The sequence below is a fragment of the Podarcis gaigeae genome (assembly GCF_964106915.1).
Source record: "Podarcis gaigeae genome assembly, chromosome: 8".
Classification (NCBI taxonomy): domain Eukaryota; kingdom Metazoa; phylum Chordata; class Lepidosauria; order Squamata; family Lacertidae; genus Podarcis; species Podarcis gaigeae.
In genome coordinates, this window is record NC_139684.1 from 56539303 (window position 1) to 56566289 (window position 26987).

Here is a 26987-nt window from a genome sequence, read left to right on the forward strand (position 1 = left end):
CTCTGCAAGCCCTGTGCAGGAGAGAGCCACCTTTAGCCGGGAAAAGCACATCCCACAGTTAAAGGCAATTGTCTGTCTCTTGCTGGTAGCAGGTAGGGAGGTTGCTGGCCTCCTTCCCCATGTTGGGTTAATAGGATCTAATTGGGAGAAGTGGGGGGGACATGGTGGGTGCTGGGGGCCCTGGCCATCCCCTCTGGGTAAGCTCTGTTCCTGCCTTCAGGAAAATAGCCTGTCCAGGCTGGGATCTGAGAGGAGAGAGGGAGGCAGAATGGAACCACAGTGGTGGCAGCATCATTATCTCCATTAGCCCCGGTGTTCCGGCTTTTATGATGCTTTGCTGGCTCCCTGGGGCCATTACAGCATTTGGAGGCGATTACCTGAGCTTAGTGCCTAATACTCTAATTTCATGTAATGCACTTGTCAAAATCAGCTCCGCAGGGAGGAAGGCTGACTCTTTGTTTGCTCTGGCACATCTGGATTGGCAAAGAGGTCTGCTTTTAAAAAGGGGTTGGGGGGAATGCAGGAGGGTTAGCCACCAATTTTGAGGAGAGTCTTCTCCAAAGAACCTGATATTTGTGGAGTGGCTAGTCCTCAAGGGAGTGTCCCGGTGCAAGAGAGCAGCTCAAAAGGGGGAAAGAGCAAATGAAGAGAATAAGTTTTCTGGGGGATAGACTATAATCTGGGAGAAATAGATTCAAAACCTGATTTAGCTACACACTCCCTGTCTGGCCTTGGGGCAACAGTTAAAATTCTTATACAGAATGACTTAATTCCACTCCATTTTTGCATTGTGCCAGGCCACAATGGGAGAGAATTACTTTCTGCTTTTCATTCTTCCGCTTAGTTTTGCCTCTCTGCCTTTCCATCCACATTTGCTCTTTGATGATTTCATCTGCACAGATTTCCAGGCAAAATAAACCCCAAGTCACATGAGTGTGTGTGAGTGTATTTCAGAGCAAAGTGCAATTTCTCCCCTTGGCTTGGTTTCAATTAAAGTTCCTGTGACTGTAACTTTCCCCTCTAAATCTTCCTGGCTTTTATCTATCTCTTTGAGCAGCACCTGGTCTTCTGAATAATTAAGGCTGTGCACAGATGGTTCTGGGCAGAAGAGGGTGCAGAGAGAGGGTCCCAGGACATAGGAAGGAGGAAATTGGATCTTTCGCCCCCAGCAATAATAGGGAACATTTTCACTCTTGACCCTTGCCCAGCTCCAGAATTCTAGCCTGCAGGGGGGAAATGTTGCCAAAATTGGCACACCTTAATTCAAAGGCATGAGCCTCTCTTGAAATAAACCGGCCTCCCCCTGCTTCCCCACCATATAAAGGCCTCCATCAGTTCCACCATAGGTCACTGCTGCTTAAAACCAGCTCTGTGGCTGCTTGGAGACCCAAAATGGCAGTGTTTTGATCCATCAGAGCTTTTAATAAGGCTTTGAAGCTTATTGATGGAGCTGCAGCCTGAATCCACCAAATGTCGCTGAGGTTAGAGATGTAGAATGATACCTTCTAGGTGGCCACTTTTGCCTGGTGTTGCTTTGTAGTGTAGTCAAGGCAGCAACATGAATGACAATGTTTAATTGTGGCTGGCTGTGCATTGACGCCTGGGGTTTCAGGACAGCCCCGCTGCTGCTGCCACACACACCAGCAGGCGTGAAGTTCTGCATTTGGAGGGGCTTGAGGGGGTGTTGGATTGGGTCATGACTTTGTTTTTGCAAATACAGAGGCTCCTTATTGTCTGGGAATGCCAAAGCCCCCCCCCCCCCCCTGTCATTCAAGAATGTGGTATCTGCTTACACACCAGGAAATGAATGAGGCAAAATAATAAAATGTGCCAAAGCTCCTCCTCCTCCTCCTTCTTCCTCCTTCTTCTTCTTCCTCCTCCTCCTCTTTGCAGATCTCTCCATTTCCATTTCAGCTGAGTGTTTGGAGGAGATGAGGCTGTTGTAAAGCCAGGGGGAATCACAGAGGGAGAAATTGCAATGCTAATTAATTTGTTTGGTTCCGAAGCAATTATGCCAATTATGCAGAATTTAATTTAATTATCTTGCAAAATGGAGGACCTTTGGAAAATGTGAGTAAGGCGCTCCAAAGGTCCTGCATTCTTCCTCAAATCCACCTTTAACTGGTCTGGCTTTGATTGGATCTTTGCAGCAAGAGGAAGGAGCAGAGATGAGAATGTTACATGACAATGCCAGCCAAGGCTTCCTGGAAAAGGCCTACCACTGTCATCTTGGCCTGATCATTGAGATGCTCGAAGGGGGAGTCAATTCAGTCATACCTTGGATCCTGAACGCCTTGCAAGTTGGACATTTTGGCGAACTATTTTTGGAAGCTGAACGTCTGACAGGGCTTCCGATTGGCTGCAGGAGCTTTGGTTTCTGAACATTTTGGAAGCCAAACGGAATGGCTTCTGTTCAACTTTCAAAGTATGAGTGCATGTAGCTCTGTAAGCCAAATTTGGGTGATAGGGGAAGCAGGTCACCTGCTCTGCCCTTCTGTTGGAAACTACCAGTAAAACAAAAGTGGCAATCTTGGGGCAGCTGGTATAGGACCTGATCCACGGCTAAGAGAGGTTATTGTCATCACCCCCTTTTTATCCCTGACTCCACCCCACTCACAGGCTTCCCCACTGCCTTCTCAGTGTCAAATCTTAGATTGTCAGCTGGTCAGGGGAGACAGAGACCTGTCCTCAGAAAAGCACCAGTCCACCAATGACACAACCATCATCATCATCATCATCATCATTAAACAGGGATGATATGGCTACTCAAAAAGAAAGGGATTTCTAAAATGTAAAGGCATATGCAATCCTCTCCAGACAAGGATTTGCCTTCCTTTGCTCCTGCAACTCTATCAAGTGCCATGCATAGCAATGGTATCCTAAGAAACGTCAGTCCTGCATAGCCAGTGGCGTAGCGTGGGTTGTCAGCACCCGGGGCAAGGCAAGTAATTTGCACCCCCTAACCCGTGGATTTGCGCCCCCTAACCCCAACCCCCAGATGTTGCGCCCGGTGCGGCCAGCCCCCCCTGCACCCCCCACGCTACGCCACTGTGCATAGCAGACTTCAACTGAACAAGAAAGGGCAAGGAAGGTGAAAACACATGCTGCTGAAAGAGGCACTTCTCTCCCACCCCCCTTCTCTCACACAAAGGTCCCTGACCCCCTGTACTCCTCTGTAACAGACAAAAATGTATGAGCCCCAGATAGCCCTTGACCAGCTGGATTAGTGCCAGACTTGTGCCAGCTGCCTCTGAAGCTGGTTTGTTCTTTGCACCAGCCTCTTCTGCCCTGTCCTCCCTCGATGCCCGCCTTCTCTCTCCCTGCAGGTTTAGCCCTTACGAATGGTATGATGCCCACCCCTGCAACCCAGGCTCGGACATCGTGGAGAACAACTTCACCCTCCTCAACAGCTTCTGGTTCGGCATGGGAGCGCTGATGCAGCAAGGTAGGCCCCCCTCCCCTGAGCAAACACCCCCCTCCCCCAAGCCACTCTTGTTTGGTGTGTACCTGCATGTGTGTGTGTTTGTGTGTTGACAGGTGCAAGATAAACGTAGTTGCGCTTGTCAAAAGAGAGAAAAAATTGCCTCTGGAGCAAGAGAAATAATGTTGTGCCTCCTCTCCCTTTTTGTCGCAAGGCAGCCGGGGAGTTTCTGTCATCAGACGATGACAAGCAAAGACATTGGTTTTGAAATGGTGGAGTCTGTTTCTTAACAATTACAGGAGTGCTTGTCAAGACCGGCTTCTGTCTCTCCTCCGCTGAGGAGGCTCTCGGGTGCTGCCATGACAGAGCCAACTCGCTCTTCCTCCTTCTCCCCTGAGTGCTTGACAACACAGCCTCGTGGAAGCCAGGGGCCGAAATCCATCACCTCACTGGTGGCTCTGCCCATTAATTGAGCTGTACCAGCCCAGGGCAGGTTTACTGCCCTTGGGATCTGCCTCTGCTGCCTGGGCCGCTCACTTCATAGCTCAGTGGTAGAGCATCTGTTTTACAAACAGAAGCTCCCAAGCATCAGGTATGACTGGGAAAGAACCCTTCTTGGAGATCTGCTGCCAGTCAGAGTAGGCAAAACTAACCTATATGGACCAGTGGTCTGGCTGAGTATAAGACACCTTCCTATGACTGTGAGGTTGCTCAGGTTCAATCCCCGATGGCATCTCCAAGTAGGCCTGGGAGAGTCCCCACCTGAAACCCTGGTGAGTGAGCTGCTGCCAGTCAGTGTAGGCAATGCTGAGCTGTATGGGCAAATGGGTCCGACTCAGTCTAAGGCAGTTCCCAGAAGCAAATCAGCACTATGGGCTAGTCAGGAAACTCCGAGAAAGGACAGGGAATGGTTCTTGCTATATGTCTCCAGAGGCAAAAATCCAGGTGTCTTGCACAACTTGCTTTGTAAAACAAGCTGCATCTCTACACTGGTTTTTGTTTCGGTTCACCAAATGGGGTTCTGGGGTTGCATGCAGCCCTTGGATTCAGAACCGTTTCTTCAGTGCTAGGATTGTAGCCTCATGGGTCTGCCTTGCTCTCTCATACTTGCAAGTCCACTGAGTACAAAAGCCTCAGGAAAAAGGAGAAGCACTAGGCACTCATTTTAAAAGCTTTATAGCATGACCTTTTATTTTATTGGTATCTGAACCACGCTAAACCTAGGAGGCAGCTCTTCTCTATCTTCTGGCTACCCTACAATGATTCCCTGTTCTTGCAGGCCTCCCTCCTCCCAAGGAGGTGGATGTCCACATGGGGAGAGAGGGAGGAGCTGCTTGCTAGCGGGCCAGATCTTTGGCCTACCTTAGACCTTGGGACAAAGGCTAAGCAATAATAATAATAATAATAATAATAATAATAATAATAATGGTGGTGGTCTCCAGTCACTTCTCTTTCACTCCCTCCTGAAAACCTTAAAATCTCTCCCATTTTTGCCAGTTGCCAATGATGGTGAAATCAGGAGATTTTAACAACTTGAGGGTAACATATCAGAATTTGGCCAGAGGATAGAGATTAGCAATTAGATTATCAAGTGACTAGATGCCACTAGCATCAAATGCTACATGGTCAAGCCCAGCAAGGGTGTGGCATGGGGCAGAATGTGGCTCTAACTAGCCCAGCATCTACAGGATGCCTCTGTGGGCTCAACAATCCAGCCTTGTTTAATATATATTGAAAAATAAAAACCTTAAAGAAGAAGAAGAGTTTGGATTTGATATCCCGCCTTTCACTCCCTTTAAGGAGTCTCAAAGCGGCTAACATTCTCCTTTCCCTTCCTCCCCCACAACAAACACTCTGTGAGGTGAGTGGGGCTGAGAGACTTCAAAGAAGTGTGACTGGCCCAAGGTCACCCAGCAGCTGCATGTGGAGGAGCGGAGACGCGAACCAGGTTCCCCAGATTATGAGACTACCGCTCTTAACCACTACACCACAAAATAAAAACAAGCTGAAGTCACCTCCTGAAGCTCAGAACCCGAGTCTCCAATGTCCTGGCCCTCCAATGCTCTGTGTTCTTCATCTATGAAGATGGTTTGGAAACTGGTGCAGAATTCTGTGGCCAGGTTGCTTCCTGTGGGCAAGACGGTCTGAGCGCATAACACCAATCCTGATCTGGCTGCAATAGTTTCTGGGGCCCAATTCAAAGTGCTGGTTTTGACCTTATATGGCTCAGGACGCCCTCGTCCCATATGAACAGGCTCATACCCTGCAATCATCACCTGAGGTCCTTCTCCATGTGTCCCTCCCACAGGAGGTCTGTAGGGTGGCAACATGAGAACAGACCTTTTCAGTGGTGGCTCCCTATTCATGGAATGCTCTCCCCAGGGAGATTCACCTGATGCCATCATGATACATCTTCAGGTGTCATGCAGAAACATTCCTTTTAAACCAAGACTTTGGCTTTAGCTATCTATGGCCTTTTGGAGTGGGTGGGATGTTTTAATGCCCTCCCCCGGTTTTAACACATGTATGGGGAAGGTTGTAGGTTGTTTTGTGAGCCACTTTGAGTTGCCATGGCAAAAAAACTGACTAATAAATTTTAGTATTAGTATAAGTCTGGGGTCTCTGGACTGTCTGCATAGCCTGGGTGGTACTGCCCCCCCCAAAAAAATTAATCCTGCCCTGATTTAGCTGACTTTTTGATCCCCCAATTCCAGACCAGAGATGTCCTTAGAGGGCAGTAGCAGCAGCAGCTCCCCCCCCCCACAAAAAGCTTCTTCTTTTAATAGGCACCAGGAGGGGCCAGTACCAAAATAAAGGAGCCCTTAATGTCCTTCATCCCTCCTCACTCAAAGTCATTACAGGGCCATTATACCCTTTAAAAAAAAACATACTTTCCTACCTCCAACTGCTATTTAGACCCTTGATCGCTTCTCTCCCCCCCACCCCCAAATTGGATACTTTAAAAAAAAATGCCTGTGCATTTGAAGCCTCTCCCTAGAGTGAGCCCTTCTGAAAAACCACTCTGTATAAAAGAAGCGCCTCTTTTTATTATTATTTTAAACGGTAGAACAAAACACCCATAAAAGTTCACAAGCAGCTTTCTATTTAAATCACATGAAAGCTGTTCTGTTAATTACTTTGGTTTGAAAATTCCTCATCAACTGCTGGCTGTGCCCAAGGTCAGGAGCAGGAGCTGGTGGAGGGGGGGGGGGAGGCGACGGCGGCAGCGTCTGGAAGCATTACAAGGTAAACGGCTATTTCTTTGAGCACAGCAGTCTGGCTCATTTCCATTCTTAAAATGGATTAATTTGTGCAACAGTTACAATTCAGTAACAAATAGGCGATAGGATAGCCATCTTCAAATACCTGAAGGGCTGCCCCATGGAAGATGGAGCAATCTTGCTTTCTGCTGCCCCAGAGGGTAGGGCCTGAACCAGTGGATTCAAATGACAAGAAAGGAGATTCTGACTAAATCTTAGGAATAACTTTCTGGCATTAAGAGCTGTTTGACAGTGGAACAGACTCCCTCGGAAGGTGGCCAAATCCCCTTCATTGGAGGTCTTTAAACAGAGGTTGGATTCTTTAGCGTGCTTCCTGCATTGCAGGGGGTTGCTTGGGGCCACTTTAAATTCTACAGTTCTATGTGTCAATGAATAAGGTTTGAGGGGTGTGTGTGTGTGTGTGTGTGTAAAAAGTGGTGTGTTTCCTGCACTTCCTTCCAGTCTGTTCCACTCTCACCCTATTCTCCTTCCTCCCAGGCTCTGAGCTGATGCCCAAAGCCCTTTCCACCCGTATCATTGGGGGCATCTGGTGGTTCTTCACCCTCATCATCATCTCCTCCTACACGGCCAACCTGGCTGCCTTCCTGACCGTGGAAAGGATGGAGTCACCCATCGACTCGGCGGACGACCTGGCCAAGCAAACCAAAATTGAATATGGGGCGGTGAAGGATGGCGCCACCATGACTTTCTTCAAGGTGAGATTTGAATGTATTCGATCCTCACTTCCAGGCAGACGTGGAAATGCACAGCCAGGCTGTGGGATTGGAGCATCAATCATGACAAAGGCAGCGAGGAGCATCTGAAGAGGAATGCAGGCCCCTTCTCTCCCCTGCTTCTCCCTGGGAATGTCAGGGCTGGCCTTTCCTCACTTCTCCTCTACCCAAAAATGCACTGGGAGATGGGTTGGTTCAGAGCAATGTGCTTGTGGTGGAGGGGGTTATGTGACTGCTGGTAGCACCACCCATCTTCCTTGAACAATACCCACCAACCCTATTTTGGCTTTCCAAGGTCACTGCCAATGTGGGTTGACTCAGGGCTTTTCTTCTAGAAAAATAGATGCTGGTATTGCGTACCCTTGAGTGCTCCCAGCCAGGAAAAAAGCACTGGGTTGACTAGCAAGTTTCATGCCCAGAGAGCAACTGTCAAGCCAGGCCAAGAAGCAGAAACTTGGGAATAAGGGAACTTGCAGTGTGTGTGTGTGTGTGTGTGTGTGTGTGTGTGCATGCACGTGTGTGTGCATGTGCATGAGTGTGTGTGTGTGTGTGTGTGTGTGTGTGTGTGTGTGCATGAGAGAGAGAGAGAACTCATCATGCAGCACTAGACACACACAATGGCTACATGCTGTATAGCTGCTAATAATTAGCAAAAAAGGAGCAAACGAGGAAGGGAGCTTTCGCATCTGGAAGATCAGGATCCAAGGGGGAATTGAGGCCAGAGGCCTGGAGTTCACACATTGATTTCAATTAATGCAATGAGTCTTGCACTGCTGGTTACTGGTTATGGCAGATTGGTCTTGCCAGGTGTGTGTGTGTGTGTGATTTTGACCTGTGCTGAAAGTACGGAAAGCAGCAGGAAATCATTCCTACCTATCAATGCAGGAAATGCTTATCAACTTAGATTCAGCACAGGGGCAGGTCTTGCCAGCACACTGCACCAAGAGAATAGCAGGCTGGCGAGTGGGAAAGTGAGTGTTGCAGAAGACCCCTGGCACAGCCCAGGGCCGTTTTCAAGCTCCTAGGCTATAATATTGGATAATGACCTCTCTAGGGGTACATTGAGAGGCAGCTTAACTGTGGGGTGTAAATAAATGATGGGATGCATTTTTCTTTGGCTGTGACCGACAGGTGAGGACAAGGATTGGCACAGTTATTCTTTCTATTAATGTGTTTGTAAAGTTGTTCTGTTTAGGAGGCATCCTTCCTGGATATATTCAGAGTTGTCAATGGCAACAAAAAGTGTGTCCATGTCTTGTAAAGCAACAGGGAACACGGCTGAAACGAAGCATGACAGCAGCAGGACTGGGTGTCTAAACCCAGACCTGCTGCAACGAGTGGGGAGGCACGACCCAGAGGCAGAGGGGAAGGCAATATACTAGGCCCAGAGGCCAATGCAGAGGTGGGAACTGACCTATGAAGCTTAATTGTAGATGATGCTTGAGGAAGTTTGCTCAAAGTTATATCCATTCTAGGTACCCTTGTGATGAGGTTTCATGCTGCCAGTGAGAAACTAGGTTTGAACAGAACAAGGGACATTCTGGAAAGGGTCTCACTGTCCAAGCTCTCCTCTGGGTGGTGGGCAGGAGGGAAGGAGCAGACTATACTTCTACCCCCCTCCAAAAAGAAAAGTTTGGATATTGTTAGGCCCACAAGGTATCCTGTTCTCTCAAGAAAACAGAGTTCCTAAGTTTCATAGTTAGTGACCATCACTGCCTCCTGTGGCAGTGAGTTCCATAGTTTAACTATGTGTGGCATGAAGAAGTCATTTCCTTTATCTGTCCTGAATCTTCCAACATGCAGCTTCATGGGATGGCTACAAGTTCTAGTGTTATGAGCGAGGGAGAAATACTCTCTTCTACCCACTTTCTCCATGCATAAATTTATAAACGCCTATCATGTCGTATCTTCCTCACCTTTTCTCTAAACTAAGAAGTCCCAAACTCTGCAGCCTTTCTTCATAGGTCCACTTGATCATGTTGCTTGCCCTTTTCCAACTCTACAGTATCCTTTTTGAGGTAATGCAAAAGTCGTTGCGCCATAGATTTGTATTAACAGCGTTATAATACTGGCATTTTTTTATTTTCAGTTCTTTTCTTTATGATCCCTAACATGGAATCTGCCTTTTTCGTAGCTAGGGATGTTCCCCATGCAAGGCCTGGTTTTCTAATGATGAACTGGTGTGGAAAAACCACCACAGCAGTAGCAACACAGCAGCGCTGGAAATTCACCCAAATCCAGTAAGGGATCCAGGGATAAAAGCTGAATAGATGTCAGCTGCTGCTGCCTGGATGTGCTAATGCACAATCGTGCACATGCCTTGGTGGTCCTCGCACAGCCGAATGAGCATCTCTCCGCATCTCCTCTTGCCATGGGAAATGTCTCCTGAGCTAGGATGTGGGAGGGCAGGGGTTTCTCATGCCCTGCAGGTGTTTAGTTTCAACCAATTGGCCTGCTCTGCCATGCTGATAGCAAAAGGGTATAAATAGGCCACACAGGAGGTTTTGTGAGGCCACAGCAAAGCCAGCAGCTTGAAGACGTGTGCTCAGATTCTGCACCAACATCTGTTGGTTCTCTGCATGAGGCTTGGTGCTGTCATTTCTCAGACCCAGGATTGCCTTTGTGATCATGTGGTCTGTTCTCAATCACTCTTTCCTGGCGTCTCACATGACAGTGCTGTCGTTGGCCAGAACTGTTTTACCTGACCCTCGCCCATCATGAGACTATGAGAACATCAGGAGAGCCTGCTGGATAAGGCTAATGGCCCATCTAGTCCAGCCTCCTTGCAGGGTCTGAACAGTTGGGGAAAACCTGTTGGCAGGACCCGAGCACAAAAGAGCAACACTCTTCCTTCTTGTGGTTTCCAGCAACTGGTATTCAGAAGCAATGCTGCCTCCAAATGTGAAAGCAGAGCATAGCCTTCGTGGTTGGCAGCCATCAATATCCCTTTTCTCCATGAATTTATCCAATCCTCTTGTAAATCAGTCCAAGCTGGTGTAATGATCTCAGGCAGGAATGATCTCACTGCCTCCTGCGGGAGGGAGTTCCAAAGTTCAGATATGTGCTGTGTCAAGGAGTACTTCCTGAATCTTCCATCAAGCATCTTCATTGGATGTCCACAAGTGTGATGAGGGAGGGAGAAAACATTTTCTCTAGCTATTTTTCCATGCTATGCATAATTTTATAAACTTCCATCTCTCCACTGCCACCTCTTCTATCAAGACAATATCCAGCTCACTTCTGAAGAGGCAGGACCCACAACAGAGTGAAGCACAACTGGCTTAAACCAGATTTCATAGAATCATAGAGTTGGAAGGGACCCCAAGGGTCATCTAGTCCAAGCCCCTGTAATGCAGGAATCGCAACTAAAGCATCCATGATAGATGGCCATGCAACCTCTGCTTAAAATCCTCCAAAGAAAGAGAGACCCCAGCCTCCCAAGGGAGACCGTTCCACTGTCCAACAGCTCTTACTTCATAGTTTGCTGTGAAAGTCTTTGCTTTCCCAGATTCCTGATCTGCCTGCAAGCCCCCTTTCCAAAGGCACAAACAGGAAACTCATTGCTCCCACCCAGCAGGAGGGCTCTTCTGGTTTCAGTCATTCATTAGGATGAGAGTTTGGGCTCAACCCTTGTAAACCTTTCATCAGGTTCTGGTCCTGTTCTAGCAAAAAGGCTCTGAAGTGAAAGGACACTCCGGTGGCCATGAGTGGAGTGTGAGGGAAGAAGAGGAGTCTACCTATCTGGTCTGGTTGGGGTCTCTACAGTTTCTTTGCCATCAGTGGGACAGTTTTCTTGCTGTCGTCCCTCTCAGCAACTCAGCACATCAAGGCATGAAAAGAGACTTGCATTTATTTCCACAATTTGAAAAGAAATTAATTGAGACAGCCAGCAGACTAAGATATCACACTTTCTTTTCTTTCTTTCTTTTTTTAACACAATGCTGCTTAAGACGGAAATTAATTAAGAGATTTAAAGGGGGCTTTGAAAGTGTCTTTCAGTTGTAAATGCGTGTGTGAAGAGGGGAAGCCTGAGCGGGGGGGGGGGGGGGGAGTGCCTTGCAGGCGGATTATCCCTGTTGCAAAGTTAATTTCCTTCTTTGCCAATTTAACCTAAAGTGTGGCTTTTAGAGGAGAGGGGATAGGTGCAAAGGCAAATGACGGCCAGTGAGGGTGGGAAGGGAAGTTGTGAGCTTGCAGTAAGAGTCAGGCAAAGGCAGACATGTCCAAAGTCCATTTTAGGGGCCGGTCGATCTAATCCACCCCTGGTAGCAGTATATGTCCTGAGGTAAAATCCTAAAAAAGCCCAACAACTTTGGGGTAAAATTGTAAAAAAAAGAAAAAATGCTCAACAACTGTGGTCAGCCCTCACACACGTTCACTTCATCAAATCTGGCCCTCTTTGAAAAAAAGTTTGGGCACCCCTGGGCAAAGGGGCGTAATGTTGGGGTGGGTGCTGCCAGAGCAATGGCCCCAGGCACATATTTCTGGGGAGCGCTGGCAAGGGTAGCATGAGAAGGATGCAACAGGCATGCACCCTTCAAATCAGTCCGATCAGACTAATTGGAAGGATGTGTGCTTGCCCTGCTGCATCCTCCTCACGTCACCCTCTGCACCCCAGCCCAGGCGCCATGAGGACACATTCTGCCACAGTCATCACCTTCTATGGAACCAACCCTCACAGGAGATGGTGATGTCCACCACCAAACTGGATGGCTTAAAAAGAGGGTGAGACAAATTCATGGAGGAGGAGAGGGCTATTGATGGCCATAGTTTGAGGCAGCACTGTTTCTGAATACCAGCTGCTGGAAACCACAGGAAGGGAGAGGGCTCTTGTGCTCAGGTCCCGCTTGTGGGTTTCCCACTGAAGCAACTGGTTGGCCACTGTGAGAACAGGATGCTGCCCTAGATGGCCATTGGTCTGATCCATCAGACTCATCTTATGTTCCTGTGATGAATGCTGTCCCTGGAAAGGCAGGCATTGTTTTCAAAGCAGACCATTGCAAATGTTGCATTCTTATCCTATCCTTTCTTCAAAAAGAGGCCTCTCAGTTTTAGGCTCATGACAACACAGTTGCTAAGACAGGTGAGCTTCAAGGAGAAACTGGGATTTGAACTCCTTGTCAGATGCCAGCACCCTTGGCTCATTGCGCCCCCCACACTGGTGCCTCCTGTGAAATTCTGTTTGCTGTGGGGTGGAATCTGGACAGGTTACATCCACCCACTATCCATTTAGAGCCCATGGCTCCCCCCAAAGAACCTGGGAACTGTTGTTTCCCCTCACAGAGCTACAACCCCAGCACAGTTAACAATCTATAGTTCCCAGGTTTCTTTGGGGGGAAGCCATGTGTTTTTAATGTATGGCATGGATAAAGAAGAAGAGGAAGAGTTTGTATTTGATATCCCACTTTATCGCTACCTGAAGGAGTCTCAAAGCGGCTAACATTCTCCTTTCCCTTCCTCCCCCACAACAAACACTCTGTGGGGTGAGTGGGGCTGAGAGACTTCAGAGAAGTGTGACTGGCCCAAGGTCACCCAGCAGCTGCATGTGGAGGAGCAGAGACGCGAACCCAGTTCACCAGATTACGAGTCCAGCACTCTTAACCACTACACCACACTGGCTCTGGATGAGACCTAGCTCTTGGGAAAGCGACCAATGGTCAAGCCAAATTTATGTTTCGTAATTAGCTGTATGAAATTTGAGCTGGTCCCAGGATTTGGGACTCCTTTTAGCATGGGCATATACGTAACTCTCTTGTTCCAAAAACAACATAATATATGAATTAAAGTGGGAATTAAATTTGGTGTACAAATTGGAGAAATGTAAAGGAGTGTCCTGGGAAGAGTCCTAAACAGAGATGTTTGGAGAGCTGCGTTTGCTCCCCACCGCAGACCAGTTATTGAAAGAAAACAGTTAAGCTTCACTTAACTGCTGATGCCAGTTGGAACTGAAAAACATATGTTGAAGAGTTAGTGCTTGTTCACACTGGTGTTTGCAGCTGACCAAACCTTAAAAATACAGCTTCCTTCACAAGTAAGGGTGAGAAAACCCTGAAGCATGATGATGTTATAGGGGTGAGAGAGAAGGAGGGAGCAGGATGTGCTCTGTTTGGCAGCCACCTTGCATCCTCTTGTTCCAGCCTCTTGACAGATGGAAACACAAAGCTTTTGCCTTCTACTGCAAGTGAGGGGCAGCTTATTAGTTTGTGGATCAGGGTGTTCACACATGCATATACATAATTGCCCAGCAATTATGACTGTACTGTGAACCAGTTACTGAAAGGCTTTTTCTTTTTGATCTAAACTGAGGTTAATAGGAAAATTCTGTTCGTGCAGCTTCACACAGGTAAGGCATCAGCGAGTGAGAAGAATGCATGTGTGAACAGTGCTTTGACATGTGTCTGGACAAAGCAGATGTTCCTCTTAAAAATGAAAAGCATTTGAAATGTGTGTGGGATGATTCTGCTTGGAAGGTTTTTTTACATTCAAGGAGTATATAAATATTATGGTTCAGGAATTGCTTTGCCTAAGAGGTGGGCTGCCTTCTTCAAGTCCTGATGGGTGGTGGACTCTTCTGAGCACAGGCAGAAACCTGGTAGCAGTCCCAGTGGGCAAAGGGGATAGGGAGGAGATGGGTGGCAGGAGAAAGAAGGAGAGGAATAAAGACCCCTTCAAACACTCAAAGCAAAAGCCTCAGGTTGTTAGCTGTGATTCATGCACTGCCAGGGGTTGGACTTTCAACCCTACAATTCTTTAAGTTTCCTTCAGACAGTGGCTTCCTGCTGCTCACATGGGTCCTAACCATGGAGCTTACTTGCATTGCCTTGGTGTCCTGTCTCTTTAAATGCTGCGGTCATTCCATGAACAGCAGCATCTTTCATTCAGGACTAGCTCAGGCAAAGAGGAGGGATTGACCTCAAAGTCTCTCGCACGACTGGTGCCCCCATCTGACCTCTGCATTTCTTGTTCCAATAATAATAATAATAATAATAATAATAATAATAATAATAATAATAAATTTATTTATACCCTGCCTATCTGGCTGGGTTTCCCTAGCCACCCTGGGCATCTTACAGTGCATATAAAAACACAGTAAAACGTTAAACATTAAAATTAGCCCCCCAAAGGCTGGTGTATGCAGAACTCAGATTCTTTTGGCCTCCTCAGTCCAGCGATGATTCTGGCAGGGTGTGTGTGTGAGTGTGTGTGTGAGAGAGATTTGCAACAGGGTTTCCTGGCAACCTGCACAGAGGGTGTGCTTGCCATGAAAGAAGAATGGATGCCAAAATTAGCAGATGGGCTGCCCATCAAACAGCTGCTATTGCAAAGCGCTTCTATTAATTTGAACAAAACAACCCATTTAAACCGAAATTCACTTGCTAGAGACTAGAGTATGTTTATAACATCCAATCATGATGTAACAAAGGGTGTAGCATCTCAATAAATCTTCCGTTGTTGTTGGGTGTGTGGGTTTTTTTTTTTTTTAATCTCTGCATGGCGCTTAAATCAATAGATGACAGATACCTGATTAACTTCAAAAGCTGATGTTGTTAATTGCCTGCTGTATTGACTGTTAGCTTTTAATGGCAAGCAATTACAGTGGACATTTGACAACTAATATGGTTATTAAAAAAAGAATATACTCTCTCCGAGGTGATGCAGCAATAGAAAGTGGGAGTTAATTTGCATGTAATCAAAGCCTAGCCCTAATTGAAGATGCTTTCCATTGGAGCATGACTGACATTTACAGCAATAAAAAAGAACATGGCATGCATAGCCCCTCCCCCACCATAGCTTTTAGGCCTTTAAACGGGCGGGGGGTGTCAGTGGAGGTATAGCTATATAGTTTTATAGCTGCTCCCCAAGATTTTTTAGTGGAAATCAAGCTTGCTGGAGACCGTAGACTAGAGACAAGCTATAGTTTTTTGAAAGAGTTGAAGGTGATAAAATGAAAACAGTTTCCTATATGTTTTGTTGTAACAGGGTGCACAGACCACATGATTCAGGTTGGACCTAGTTTTGGCAGTATGGAAAATAGCCTCAGTCCAGCCCTTCATCAGCTGGTCAGTTTGGTGTGGGGTTTTTTTGGGGGGAGGGGCCTATCCAAGTCTGTTCCTTCCACCCCCATCCCATTTCAAAAGGTAGTTGGAGGGATAATATGCTCAGTTACTTTTAGGTGTAATTATTTTTGAAAAGCAGAACATCTATGACTTTTTATTATGGGACAGAATTGGATGAAATTTGCAGGCTAGTTCACTCCTGAAGGCATGAATTGTACAAAATTTCAGAATGATTGTTTATGTGGTTTTTAAAAACAAGATAGGTGCCCCTAGGCATGCCAATTTGCAGGCAAATAGGTTTAGGGGTTTGGGGGCTGTTTCTTAAAATTATAGGCTGAATCAACAATGTATAGTGTTCAGATCTAGGAAAGCAATAGTATCACTATTCTGCTTGGGTCTGACCCCAGCTGGTTTGTTGGCTATATCCAGTGACAATCAGAGGGAGGGCTGGGAGAGCTAGCTACTTTGGAATATTTCTATCCAAATAATATTTCTATTTTCTTGATCTTTGGGGCCTTACTAGCTGCTCAGTATCGATGATACTGGCTGTTCCCAAAGCTCAAGCTCAAAAGGGGACCTCAGATTTAGACACTTGTTCAACTTATCAAATGCCAAAAAAATTAACAACTTGTTTTTTAGGACATCAGACCAATATGTGATCTGCTTGGAAAGTTTGTTTGTTTTTAATTCCAATTATGTCTCATTCTTTTTGGTGCCATATTTTGTTTTCATGTGTTTCCTTTTTAAATTATTATTATGGCTCAGAATCCGGAAGTGGCTAGGCCTCTCCTGACCTCTTCGAGGTGGAGCCTGGCTGTAGCTCTCTTCAGGGACAAGCTCTTAGGTAGTTGCATGTTGAGACCCCCAAACCACCCCTTCATTGAAGAATAACACACACAAGGACACAGATATTAGGTTAATGTTATTGGGCAAATTTTGGCCACAACTTTATTGATTACAGAATGTGAGCGGTATTGGCTTAAGCATTGAGTGGACCCGACTATATCTGACTCCTGCCCATTGTGCAAGGAGTCCAGTAAGGGTAAACCACCAGAAGGGGGAGCCCCATCAATGCATACCAACTCAAGCTCCCCCTGGTGTTCCCGTCGGGGTCGTGTCATGGCCCTAGCCCCGCCCCGGGCTTTGGACAAGAGCCACACCCCCGGATTTCTTTAACGCTTAACCCTTAAGCTTGGAGGGGCAGGTGATGGCCACAGCTCTCCTCCCCTCTCATAAGGTTGAACAATGCCTAACTGCAAACCTAACAAAGTTGTGATGATTGCTACGAGGTAGGCGAAAACCAAGTGGCCTGTGCCAATTTGCCAAGTAGAAAAATTCCTACCAGGCCCCTCAACGGCAACTAACTACGGTCCATAGCAAGGCCAATGAAGAAAACCTGCAAAATAGGGAGGGTGGGAGATTGAGGAAGCGAGCCAAGAGGAAGCCCTCCGGCTCACCCCTCCACTTAAATGGTCCCAGCCACGCCCCCTCCAGTCAGTGGATTGGCTGGCCACTCGCTGACGTGGCCGGGATCCCCCAGCGCAACACGGGGCTTTGTGCCCCACCCCCTGAGGAGAGTGGGTGGCCATGTGGTCCACGGCAACTCCTCCCCACGGTAAAGTGGAGTGGACCTGTCCAAGGTCCGGAAGGCCCTCTGCTTGGTTAGGTTTCCTGGTTTTCCTACAAGCCTCATAACTCTCACAGAACTGGACACAGGGCAGCCCACCTGACCTCCTTATAGTATCTGCCCTCATGACCTTCCAGGTATGACCAAATATACAAAGTCACCAATAAATCAAATCAATAAACATGACACTCTCAAGGTTTTTCAAAAACATATATTCCAATGGCACAAATTCCCTACCAGGCAACCCACACTAAAAGAGAAAAAGGCCGAATGAACACAAGTGTGCTCTCCCCACCCCCGATTTGCTTACACCCTGTGACAGGGGCAGTTTCTCTGTAGGAGTCAATAGTTCTTATTTACTTTACAGGACAGTCCAATGGCCCCTGCATCATTGTAAATCCCAAATCAGTGACACTCCCAGTGGTGCAAGGACCTTTGTTCCCAATGGCACATTTTGTGTCCCATTGTACACTAAACAGAAAAGCCTTCTAAACCCCAATGCCAGAACAGTATGGAGCAGGCAGAAAATGTAATTCCTCAAGGCCATTTGAGGGATTCACCCAAAAGAGATCTTTAGTGGACGTCTGGCTATTGCACTGGGTTAGGGGAACAGGTAGTCATGCTAGATCCAAAGTTGGTGGCTCCTCCTTATAAAAGCATGTGTGGTGGGGAGCTAGTGTGGTGTAGTGGTTTGGGTGTTGGACTAGGACCTGGGAGACCAGGGTTCAAATCCTCACTTGCCCATGAAGCTCATTGGGTGACCGTGAGCTCAGCCACTGCCTCTCATCCCAACCTACCTCACAGGGTTGTTGTGGGGGTTAATTAATGTGGGGAAGAACTCTGTAAGCCACCTTGAGCTCCGTGGAGAAAAAGTTGGGATATAAGTGAAATAAAGAGATAAATGTGTTACGGTTCAGGGTTATGCCCAAATGTGGCCGGATTCTGTTCTGTTTAGTGTGTAATCTATTGTAGAAAGTGCTGGAATTCAAATGCTCTTCGCCTAATGGTTGGTATATGACTCCTTAGCTACCGTTTATGACTCTCACTTTTAAAACAGCAAATGAAATGAGCTGCACCTCCCTCCCATACAAAAGCAATAACAACAAACAGTCCAGAGTGCATTTAAAGACAAGATAATGGCTCCTACAGGAGGGGCCCCCGTAGCTCACCGAATGGCTTCAGTGATGGCCTCCCTCCTCCAAGGCGGAAAACTCCCACAACTGGGTTGAGAGAACTTGATGGTAATAAGAAGTAGTATATCATACCCTGAAGCACTTCTGAGCCATATCGTCTTCATTGCATGATTTAGGTGAAAGTCAATAACAGTGCTGCCGCTCCTCCCCCCATCCTGCCAACTTGGCTGCTGCCAGCTGAGATTGTATTTCTGTAGTTATCTTCAGTGTGTGAAATACTTTGCAGCTCTTCCCTAATTTAACTTCACAATAGCTTTCCGGCATAGGAAAGACTAAGTAACATTACAGTAGGGACTACCCAATTGTAATTTGGATTGTTTTAGAGCAAGGGTAGTCAACCTTTTTATACCTACCGCCCACTAATGCATCTTTCTTGATGGTAAAATTTCCTTACCGCCCACCAGTGCTCGATGGAAGGAGGATTCAGCTTGTGACGTAGAACACCCTACTGCCCACCTAGAATCCTGAAACGCCCACTAGTGGGTGGTAGGGACCAGATTAACAACCCATGTTTTAGAGGAACAAAAGAATACTCCCTGCTGGAAGGCAACAAAGTCCTTCATTCTGCTTCTAGCTCAGGCCTCCCAACATGGAGGTGATGTCAGCTGCTTGTTTGTCTCCCATTTCTGATATTCGGAGGCACACTGTTTTCGTATCTGAAAGTTCTGGTTAGGTAACAGATGTTGATAGACCCATACCTCTCCATATATTCATTTATTTATTTTTAAGCCACCGAAAGCAGTGGCTACCATTGCAGCTTGGGGCAATGAATTCTACTCATTCATTCATTCTATACCTCCTTTGGCCTGTCCCAAACCTATGGGGTGGGGCAGGAGGGCAACTGCCCCCCAAATCAATAAAAATACTTAACTAACTGAGGTTCTGTCCCCCTCCCTTATCAAAAGTCTCCCCCTCTAACAAAAATCTTGGCTATGCCCATGCCTGAACCTTGTGCCCAATAACTGCATTGGGCAACCCAGAATTCCAGCATCAAGAGGGAGGGAGAAGAATATCATCCATTTGTTCCCTTTCCACTGGTAATCTAGGGGTGTTACATTCAGAAAAAAAGATGAGCCAAGAATGTGTGTACATCCTATACACAACACAAGCCAGTTCTCTAGATATTTTGGACTACAACTCTCATCAGTCCTTTAGCTCCTTTGTATAGCCAGGCTGTCAGGTTGGCAAAGGCTGTTCTGTGTACTGACACAAAGTACTATCAAGCAACTTAGAAACCAGAATTGAGACACCATCCATCATGAGAAGCAATAGGAGAACAGTTGGTTGCTCCCAGAATGATTGTGAGTGAGATTGAGATTGAGATTGAGAGACAGACAGACAGACAGACAGACAGACAGACAGACAGACAGACAATCTGGGCAACTGCAAAGTACAGTTGAGTAAGCCTTTCCTATGCGACCATAGTCCATCACCAGCATTTTGCAGACCAGCTGCTTTCTTGCAGTGCTGAAATTGAGTTCCAGGGTTGGCATGCCTTATTCCATAAGCAACTCCTGGGACATGAAACACCTTTGACAGATCAGTGGAAGGAGGAAGTGCTGTGATGCTTTCAGGTTGGACAGAGAGGAGAAGAGTGTCTGTGTGGGAGAGATGCTTTTTTGCAGCCTTGGGCTTCCTGCCATTATTAAATACATTGTTTTCTGTTTTCCATGGGTCTGCCATTTTAGAAATCCAGGATCTCCACTTTTGAAAAGATGTGGGCCTTCATGAGCAGCAAGCCCTCAGCTCTCGTTAAGAACAACGAAGAAGGGATCCAGCGTGCCCTCACCTCCGACTATGCCTTGCTGATGGAATCCACCACCATTGAGTACATCACCCAAAGAAACTGCAACCTGACTCAGATTGGGGGTCTTATAGACTCCAAGGGCTATGGGATCGGCACTCCTATGGGTGAGGAAAAGCAGTGCCTGGCCAGGGGAATGCAAGAACTGGTTTTGTGAAGGGCATGTTCGTAGTAGCTGTTCCAAATGCTGGGTTGGGGGCTCACTGGCTCCTGCAGTGTTTCCATGTTGGGTTGCGGGAGAGGGATCCAGCTTGTTGGAGTGCAGAGCCTTTGGCTTTCTTTGCTTTGCATATAATGGCATGTCCACCTTCTCTGTGCCTCCTACTTTCAGGTTCACCCTACAGGGACAAGATCACCATTGCGATCCTCCAGCTCCAAGAAGAGGCCAAGCTGCATGCCTTGAAGGACAAGTGGTGGAGAAGCAATGGCTGCCCTGAGGAGGAGAACAAAGAAGCCAGTGCCCTCGGGATCCAGAACATCGGGGGGCTCTTCATCGTCCTGGCGGCTGGCCTGGTCCTCTCCGTCTTCGTGGCCACCCTGGAGTTCATCTACAAGCTGCGCAAAACGGCAGAACGGGAGCAGGTATGGGCTGTGGCAGGACCACACAGGGACCACCAATCTGACCCCCACAAAAAACCCACAATCTGAACAAGGAAGGGATATACCTGAACCCCTATGACCCCCTTGAAGGAGCTTTCTGTCCAAAAGCAGCCCCTCCCCTTTTCGGGAATGTGCTTGTGCACATTCAGTGTGACGTTTGAAATGGGGTTGTATTATTATTATTAATTATTGTTACAATTATTATGTTTTAATAATTTTTACCTGCCCTTCGCAATAATGTTCTAGGATAGATTACAACATAAAAAACAATATGTGGTGGCCCTTAAGCTGTGAAGCTCCCTCCCCACAGAGGTGGTTTTGGCACATAGACATTGAATAGCTTTCAGAGAATGTTGAAGACGTATGTCCTTACTCTGGCTTTTGACACTTGAGGTGCATATTTTCAGGACCCCGCCCTCTTATTTTTATAGCTCTAATTTGTTTTTGTATTGTGTTTTAACACAGCAACTCGACCTGGGACTTTAGTAATAATAATACCTTAATACTGAGAATAATACTCTAAATAAATGAATGAATAAAATGACCTTCCATGTTGCTAATGCAGCAGTTTGACTTCGCCCCCAGAGCTGCCAACAATGAACATACAAAAGTGTTTTATAAATCCTTTCCTCGTGAGAATGCACCAGTAACAGTACAACAACCATGAGATCTCTTGGCTCCAATTCTGCCCCAGGCAGCATGCTCATATGCACACACAGCACACCGGCCTGTAATGGTCCCTTGGTCCTTGACAAGTCTGTTTCCTGCATGCTTCCCATTTCAGCAAGCAAGAGCCGCTGCAGGCTCATTGTCCTTGCGACATTCCCAGGTCGCGTGCTGATTTCTGCCTCAAGGTTATTTCACCCCAAGTCTAATGCAAGCCTCCTTCCTGTGCCTCCTCCTTTCTTCCAGCGTTCCTTCTGCAGTGCCATGGCCGACGAGATCAGGCTCTCTCTTACCTGCCACCGCCGGGTGAAACACAAGCCCCAGCCCCCCGTCATGGTGAAGACAGACGCCGTCATCAACATGCACACGTTCAATGACAGGCGGCTTCCCGGCAAGGACAACATGGCCTGCAACACGGGACTGACCCCCGTGTTCCCATGATGGGGTGTGGAGGGTCAAACACCAGTGAGGGGCTTGCTGGAGATGTGTGGGGAGAAAGGCGCATCAGGACTGCAGAAGCAGAGAAAGGAGGGAGAACAAACCCCCAGTTTTTGAGAACAAGGCCTTCAATGTAATTTCAGCCATCATCCAACTTGGATACAAGAACCCGAAGCATGGATCGTGACACCTTCAGTTGGGAGTCGTTGTTTGATTATTATTATTTTTCCAGATCAAGGTTTAAGCAGCACCATGGACTCCTCGGCACCCAAGCCCTGCGCTTCCCCAAGACACACCCAGGAGGAGTCTTCATGTTTACATATCAAATGGATGGAAGACATAAATAAAGCCAGGGCATGGACTGATCTGGGGCAGAGGAGAGCCGCCGCAAAGCCTGCGAATCTGACGCTTCCATTTCAGTATGGCAATAAACAAAGCAACCACATTGGGGGTGGGGGGGTGGAATCTGGATTGGCTTGTTCAGCATGTGCCAGAGACAGTGTGGGAGAGAGTTGTGGGGTGGAGAGCAGGGGAGGAGACTCCTGGTCAAAGTCATGAGCCTTTCCTTTGAAGGAACCCAATGGTGGCCTCAGCACTGTGCTGGTCTTTCATGCACCAGGAAGCCCCCAGCGGGTCACCAGCACACCTGTCTTGCATGGGTGTGTTGTGGGCTCCTACCGGGGAGAGGAGACAGCAGGGGAAGCCTCTTTGATTCAGGGGGAGGGGGAGGGAGGTTGGGTTTCCATTTGTCTGACAGGAACTGTTAAGGGGAGAGAGGGTATGTCCACAGTGACACAAGCAAGCATTGCCTCTACTTGGAGGTGTGGATTCCTGGCACTTGGAGGAGGAGGAGGAGAAGGAATTGTATCCTTCAGACAGTGGTTCCTGCAACAATTTGGTGCCATCTGCTCCAAGCCAGTTATGTGAGACCAAGCAAAGCCACCATCCTTGGGGCGAAAGAGGTTGCCTTCAGGAAGGCTAATATAATCCGCAAATGGGTAATGATGACCATGATGACTTCACTGATAGAGGAGGGGCATGAGAAAAGTGGATTATAATTCAGCATTTAATGGTGGTTGGGGAAGATTTGGCAACACTCTAGGCATTTTGTTGGTGGTCAATCTGGATTCTGGGTGAGTTGAAGTCTGTACATTTCTGGGTGCATTACTCAAAAATAAGTCCCACTGCATTCAGTGGGGCTTATTCCCAATTTTGTGTGCATAGGCTCATTGCGCAAATCGCTACCATTAGAAGTCATTAAAGTGTACTTCAGGCAGAAGAGCCTCTCCCCTGGGTACCATGAATTGTCTTTTTCCTTCCAGACAGATTTTTTCTCTCTCCAAATGACCAAAGATTGCCCTTTGCTTGCCATTCAAAAGAACACAGTGAATGGGCGACTCTGTGGTACTGCCAAATACTGACTGTCTTTTCCCTGAAAACCTAGCAGGAGACTGACAGGTTGTGCAACTGCATGCAAAGCTGCCTCTTTCCACATTCAGTCAGCTTTAAGACTGATGCAATGGTTTGTTTTGACTTGACTTAAGGCACATTTGCAAGACAAGTTTCCAAACAGTCTCCTAATTTCAAAATTTCAGTAGTCAATTACCTGCCAAGTCTAATTCATCTCAGTCCACAGCTGGGGAAAGTTATTATCATTCATTGATCAGTTTATATATTGCTTGCATACCACAATGGCTTCTAAGTGGCTTACAAGCATAAAATCAATTATAAAACCCATACATAATTGAAATGCACAATAAAAGAATTTCATCAAAACATTTAGAACTCCCATATACTAAAACAAGCCAATAGAAAAACAGAACAATTAAACAGTTGGATCAAGAAGTGCAAGTTCAGGAGAATGCTGGCCTAGGCAGCCAATTTTCCAAAGCTGGCAGAATGCCAGTAGTGATGGAAGGCCTCTCATATCGCAGCAGGAAAGGCATCCCACAACACTGTTGCCACCAGTTCTAGGCCAGAGAGAGACTCAGAATCAGGCCCTGGTCTAATTGAATGACTCTAAATCCTGGTAATAGTTGATAAGATGGGAGTGGATTCCCTAGTCCACCTTCTAAATCTCCTTTCATGAAGTCTTGCCTCTTCCTGCCAGCATTCATATAAGGCCAAGTTCATGCAAATTGCAATTTCTTAAAGACCCATGGTAGGTTGGACCAGAGTTCCTGCCACCTTCAAAAACAGCTGAGACTTTCCAAAGGAGAGAAGGGAGAGGTTCTGCTGGTCAAGGGGTCCTCAAAGTGATACAGATCCTGGCACAGCTCCAAAGTCATTCAGAGCTGCCTGACTTCACAGGTGTAGGAAACCCAGTAGGGAGAAGAGCACCAAAACATTAAGAGGCAAGAGGCATCTCACTGACAAAAACAATGGGTGTCCCTGGCATATAACACATAGGAGGCCAGAGTCTTGGGCTTGGCCATTCACACCCATCATTGATGCTACTTTGCCTCCCGCCCAGTGGCCCCCTTGCTTTCCTCCAGTTGTTCTGGGCTCTGACCGCAAGCAAAGGTTTTTCTCTACCCCCCATTCCCCCCATTTGTTACCCTTGTTGCCCAACCTGCTACTTTCTGGCATCAAGCTGCCCTACCAAATAGGACAGAAATTGACCTTCTTAGCAAAATTTGAAGAAACAGTTATCACAAAGCATTCAAGAACAGCCCTCAAGCTAGTTAATGAGAGGGGAATTTAGCTGGAAGGAGAGGGCTAGTGATTGCTCCTAGCCATGATAGCTGTTCTCTGCCTCCACAATTGGAGGTAGGGTTGCTTCTGAATACCTGTTGCTGGAAACAGCAGGAGGGGAGGGTCTCTTGTGCTTGATTCCTGCTTGCTGGTTTTCCACAGGCATCTGGTCAGCCACTGTGAGAACATGATGCTGGACCAGATGGGCCATTTGCCCGATCCAGAAAGCTCTTATGTTCTTAAGGGTATCCGCCCAAAATATGGCTTACTGGGGTGGGCTCCCAGAGAGGAGCTGGGTCTTTTTGGATTTCCACAACCCACTAAGCTAAGGCAAAGTTTGGCTTTGCCTGTTTTCTGAACCCAGCTCTCTCCGCACTAACTACAAGCCATAGCCAAGATTTGGGCACATTCGTTTGGCTTACTGTGTTGGGCGAACAAGGCCACTGTAACCCACTGAAACATCTGCCAGTGACCTCTAATCAATTTCACACAACTCCTCCCTGCCACCTAGGAAAAGGAGGCTGGGGTCACTGTTCCATCCCTACTGGGAAGCAGGAGGCCATTTTGCCAAGAAGACAAAAGAGTTCAATCATTCTCAAATCCATTAGCTTAGACAGGCTTCAAAACTTTTTAAATTCATAGTGGCACTTGAAGTTGCTGCTGGTTTTGTTGATTCATCTCCAGTTGAATAAATCATCAATTTATTTCAGCAGATTAGATCAGCAACCATTCAGCTATCTTGGAATTCTTTGCAACATCAGTTTGTCATCACAGGTGAATTTGTCCAAAACCTACTAAAGCCAGTCTCTGAATTTCATGTAAAACAGTGGGGAGGGCATTGCGCTTTTAATGTTGCTGTAAGTCTTTATTCTTGTTCTTTTTCATATGTTTGTCTTCTACGCCAGGCCTGTTTAGGCAAATGTTTTCAGTGTGTGCATAAAAATGATTGAGAGCGTTCCTGCTACCCAGACTGAATCGGAGGTTCACCTGTATCATGAGTGTATGTGTGGAACAGCTCACCAGTTTTTGCCCTGGCTGCTGATGACCAGCCACTGATGGAGACAAGATACTGAACTCAATAGCGGGAGTGTCTTGGCTAGCCAACCAACCATGATTTTATGATGACTTGGAGAGAATGTCGGGAGTGATTTGGGGTGGGGGTGGGGGTGGGGATATAGTTTGCTTTTGCTCAAGTTGTAAAAGGTAACGCAGGGAAGGGAAATGGTCAAGGCTGTCACTACTCTGCCAAAGGCCTTGCAAAGGAGAAAATGCAGCCCTTGAACCTTTGGCCAGGGCAGTGCCCTGGAAGCTCCAGCAAAGATGTCCTCTTCACTCCCCTGATGGCCAGCAAATACTGACTGATACGCAGCCTGGTTGTGGTGTGCCCAGCACCTCTATCCATGTGGCTCTGCAACAGGACAGCCTAGGTGACTTCTGGAGGTACCTTCTGATCTTGAACTGTCACCAAGATGTGGAGCTGCAATGCCAGCCCAACCACGCACACGTTCTCACAACCACACAAACTCACATTGCTTGATCACGAATACTTGTTTGGCTCTAGGAAGGTGACCCAGCCAGCAGCTGTACCAGAATAAGGACTGTGGACCATCATTGTCAAAACTGCCCTTTTGCTGTCTATTCCAAACTTCCCTCTTGACAACAACAACAACAACAACAACTGAAAGGACTGGTCTCTGTGACATTCAGGGGAAATACTCCTTTGTGGACATGCAGAAATTTCTATGAATATAGTTTTTTGTAAACATTTTGTAATAATTTTGGTTTCATAGTAACTGTGTTACTTGCAGATCATTCTAGGCAGATGTAAATAAAATTTCCAAAAAAACAAAACAAAAAATTGAGTTTAACGTTTTAAAAGAAAAAGAAAAATCTGATTATTTTCCTTTTTAAGACACTGTGATATATCAAAGTGCACAGTTTGCTGTATGAGGTAACATTGTTTTAAATTTTAAATAATAATAAAAAAGAATTTATACAAAAGAAACACCCAAAAATTCTTTCCTCCCACATTTGTGTTCCTGAAAAGCGAACATGCAATTAATGCAAGTCATATCTGTTGTTGTTGTTACTACTACTATTATTATTATTATTATTAATTGAATCGATGTCCTGTCCTTCCTCCTGAAGGAGCCCAGGGTAAATAAAAGATACATAATTTGTTTAAAGCATCCTAATACAGTAAAAACATGCTAACAACAATTACAGTTAAACAGATTTAAAGGCAGTTAGATTTAGAGTTTTTCCATCCAGTAATTTCAGGGTTGTCGAGAACAATATTCTTCAGCCATCAAATGCCTAAGTAAGCAGGAATGTTTTCAAATTTCTCTTGAAAGTTAATGATGAAGATAGACATGCCTCCCAGGGAGGTCATTCCACATTCGGGGGGGGGGGGGTCACCACTAAAATGGCCCTACCATGGGTCAGCACCAACTAAGCAGCCCCCAGTGGTGACACCACCAACAAGGCCTCACT

General features: G+C 46.7%; 1 protein-coding gene across 1 annotated transcript in view; it reads left to right on the forward strand.

Moving 5' to 3' along the window:
* GRIK3 (glutamate ionotropic receptor kainate type subunit 3) overlaps positions 1 to 21889 on the forward strand; it is a 200846-nt gene extending 178957 nt beyond the window's left edge. The window contains exons 12-16 of the mRNA XM_083751411.1: positions 3327 to 3445; positions 7180 to 7397; positions 19981 to 20203; positions 20428 to 20678; positions 21609 to 21889. Of these exons, the coding sequence (XP_083607537.1) occupies positions 3327 to 3445; positions 7180 to 7397; positions 19981 to 20203; positions 20428 to 20678; positions 21609 to 21803 (1006 nt within the window). The 3' untranslated portion in view covers positions 21804 to 21889. The remainder of the gene's footprint in view (positions 1 to 3326; positions 3446 to 7179; positions 7398 to 19980; positions 20204 to 20427; positions 20679 to 21608) is intronic.
* Positions 21890 to 26987: the final 5098 nt, after the last annotated feature.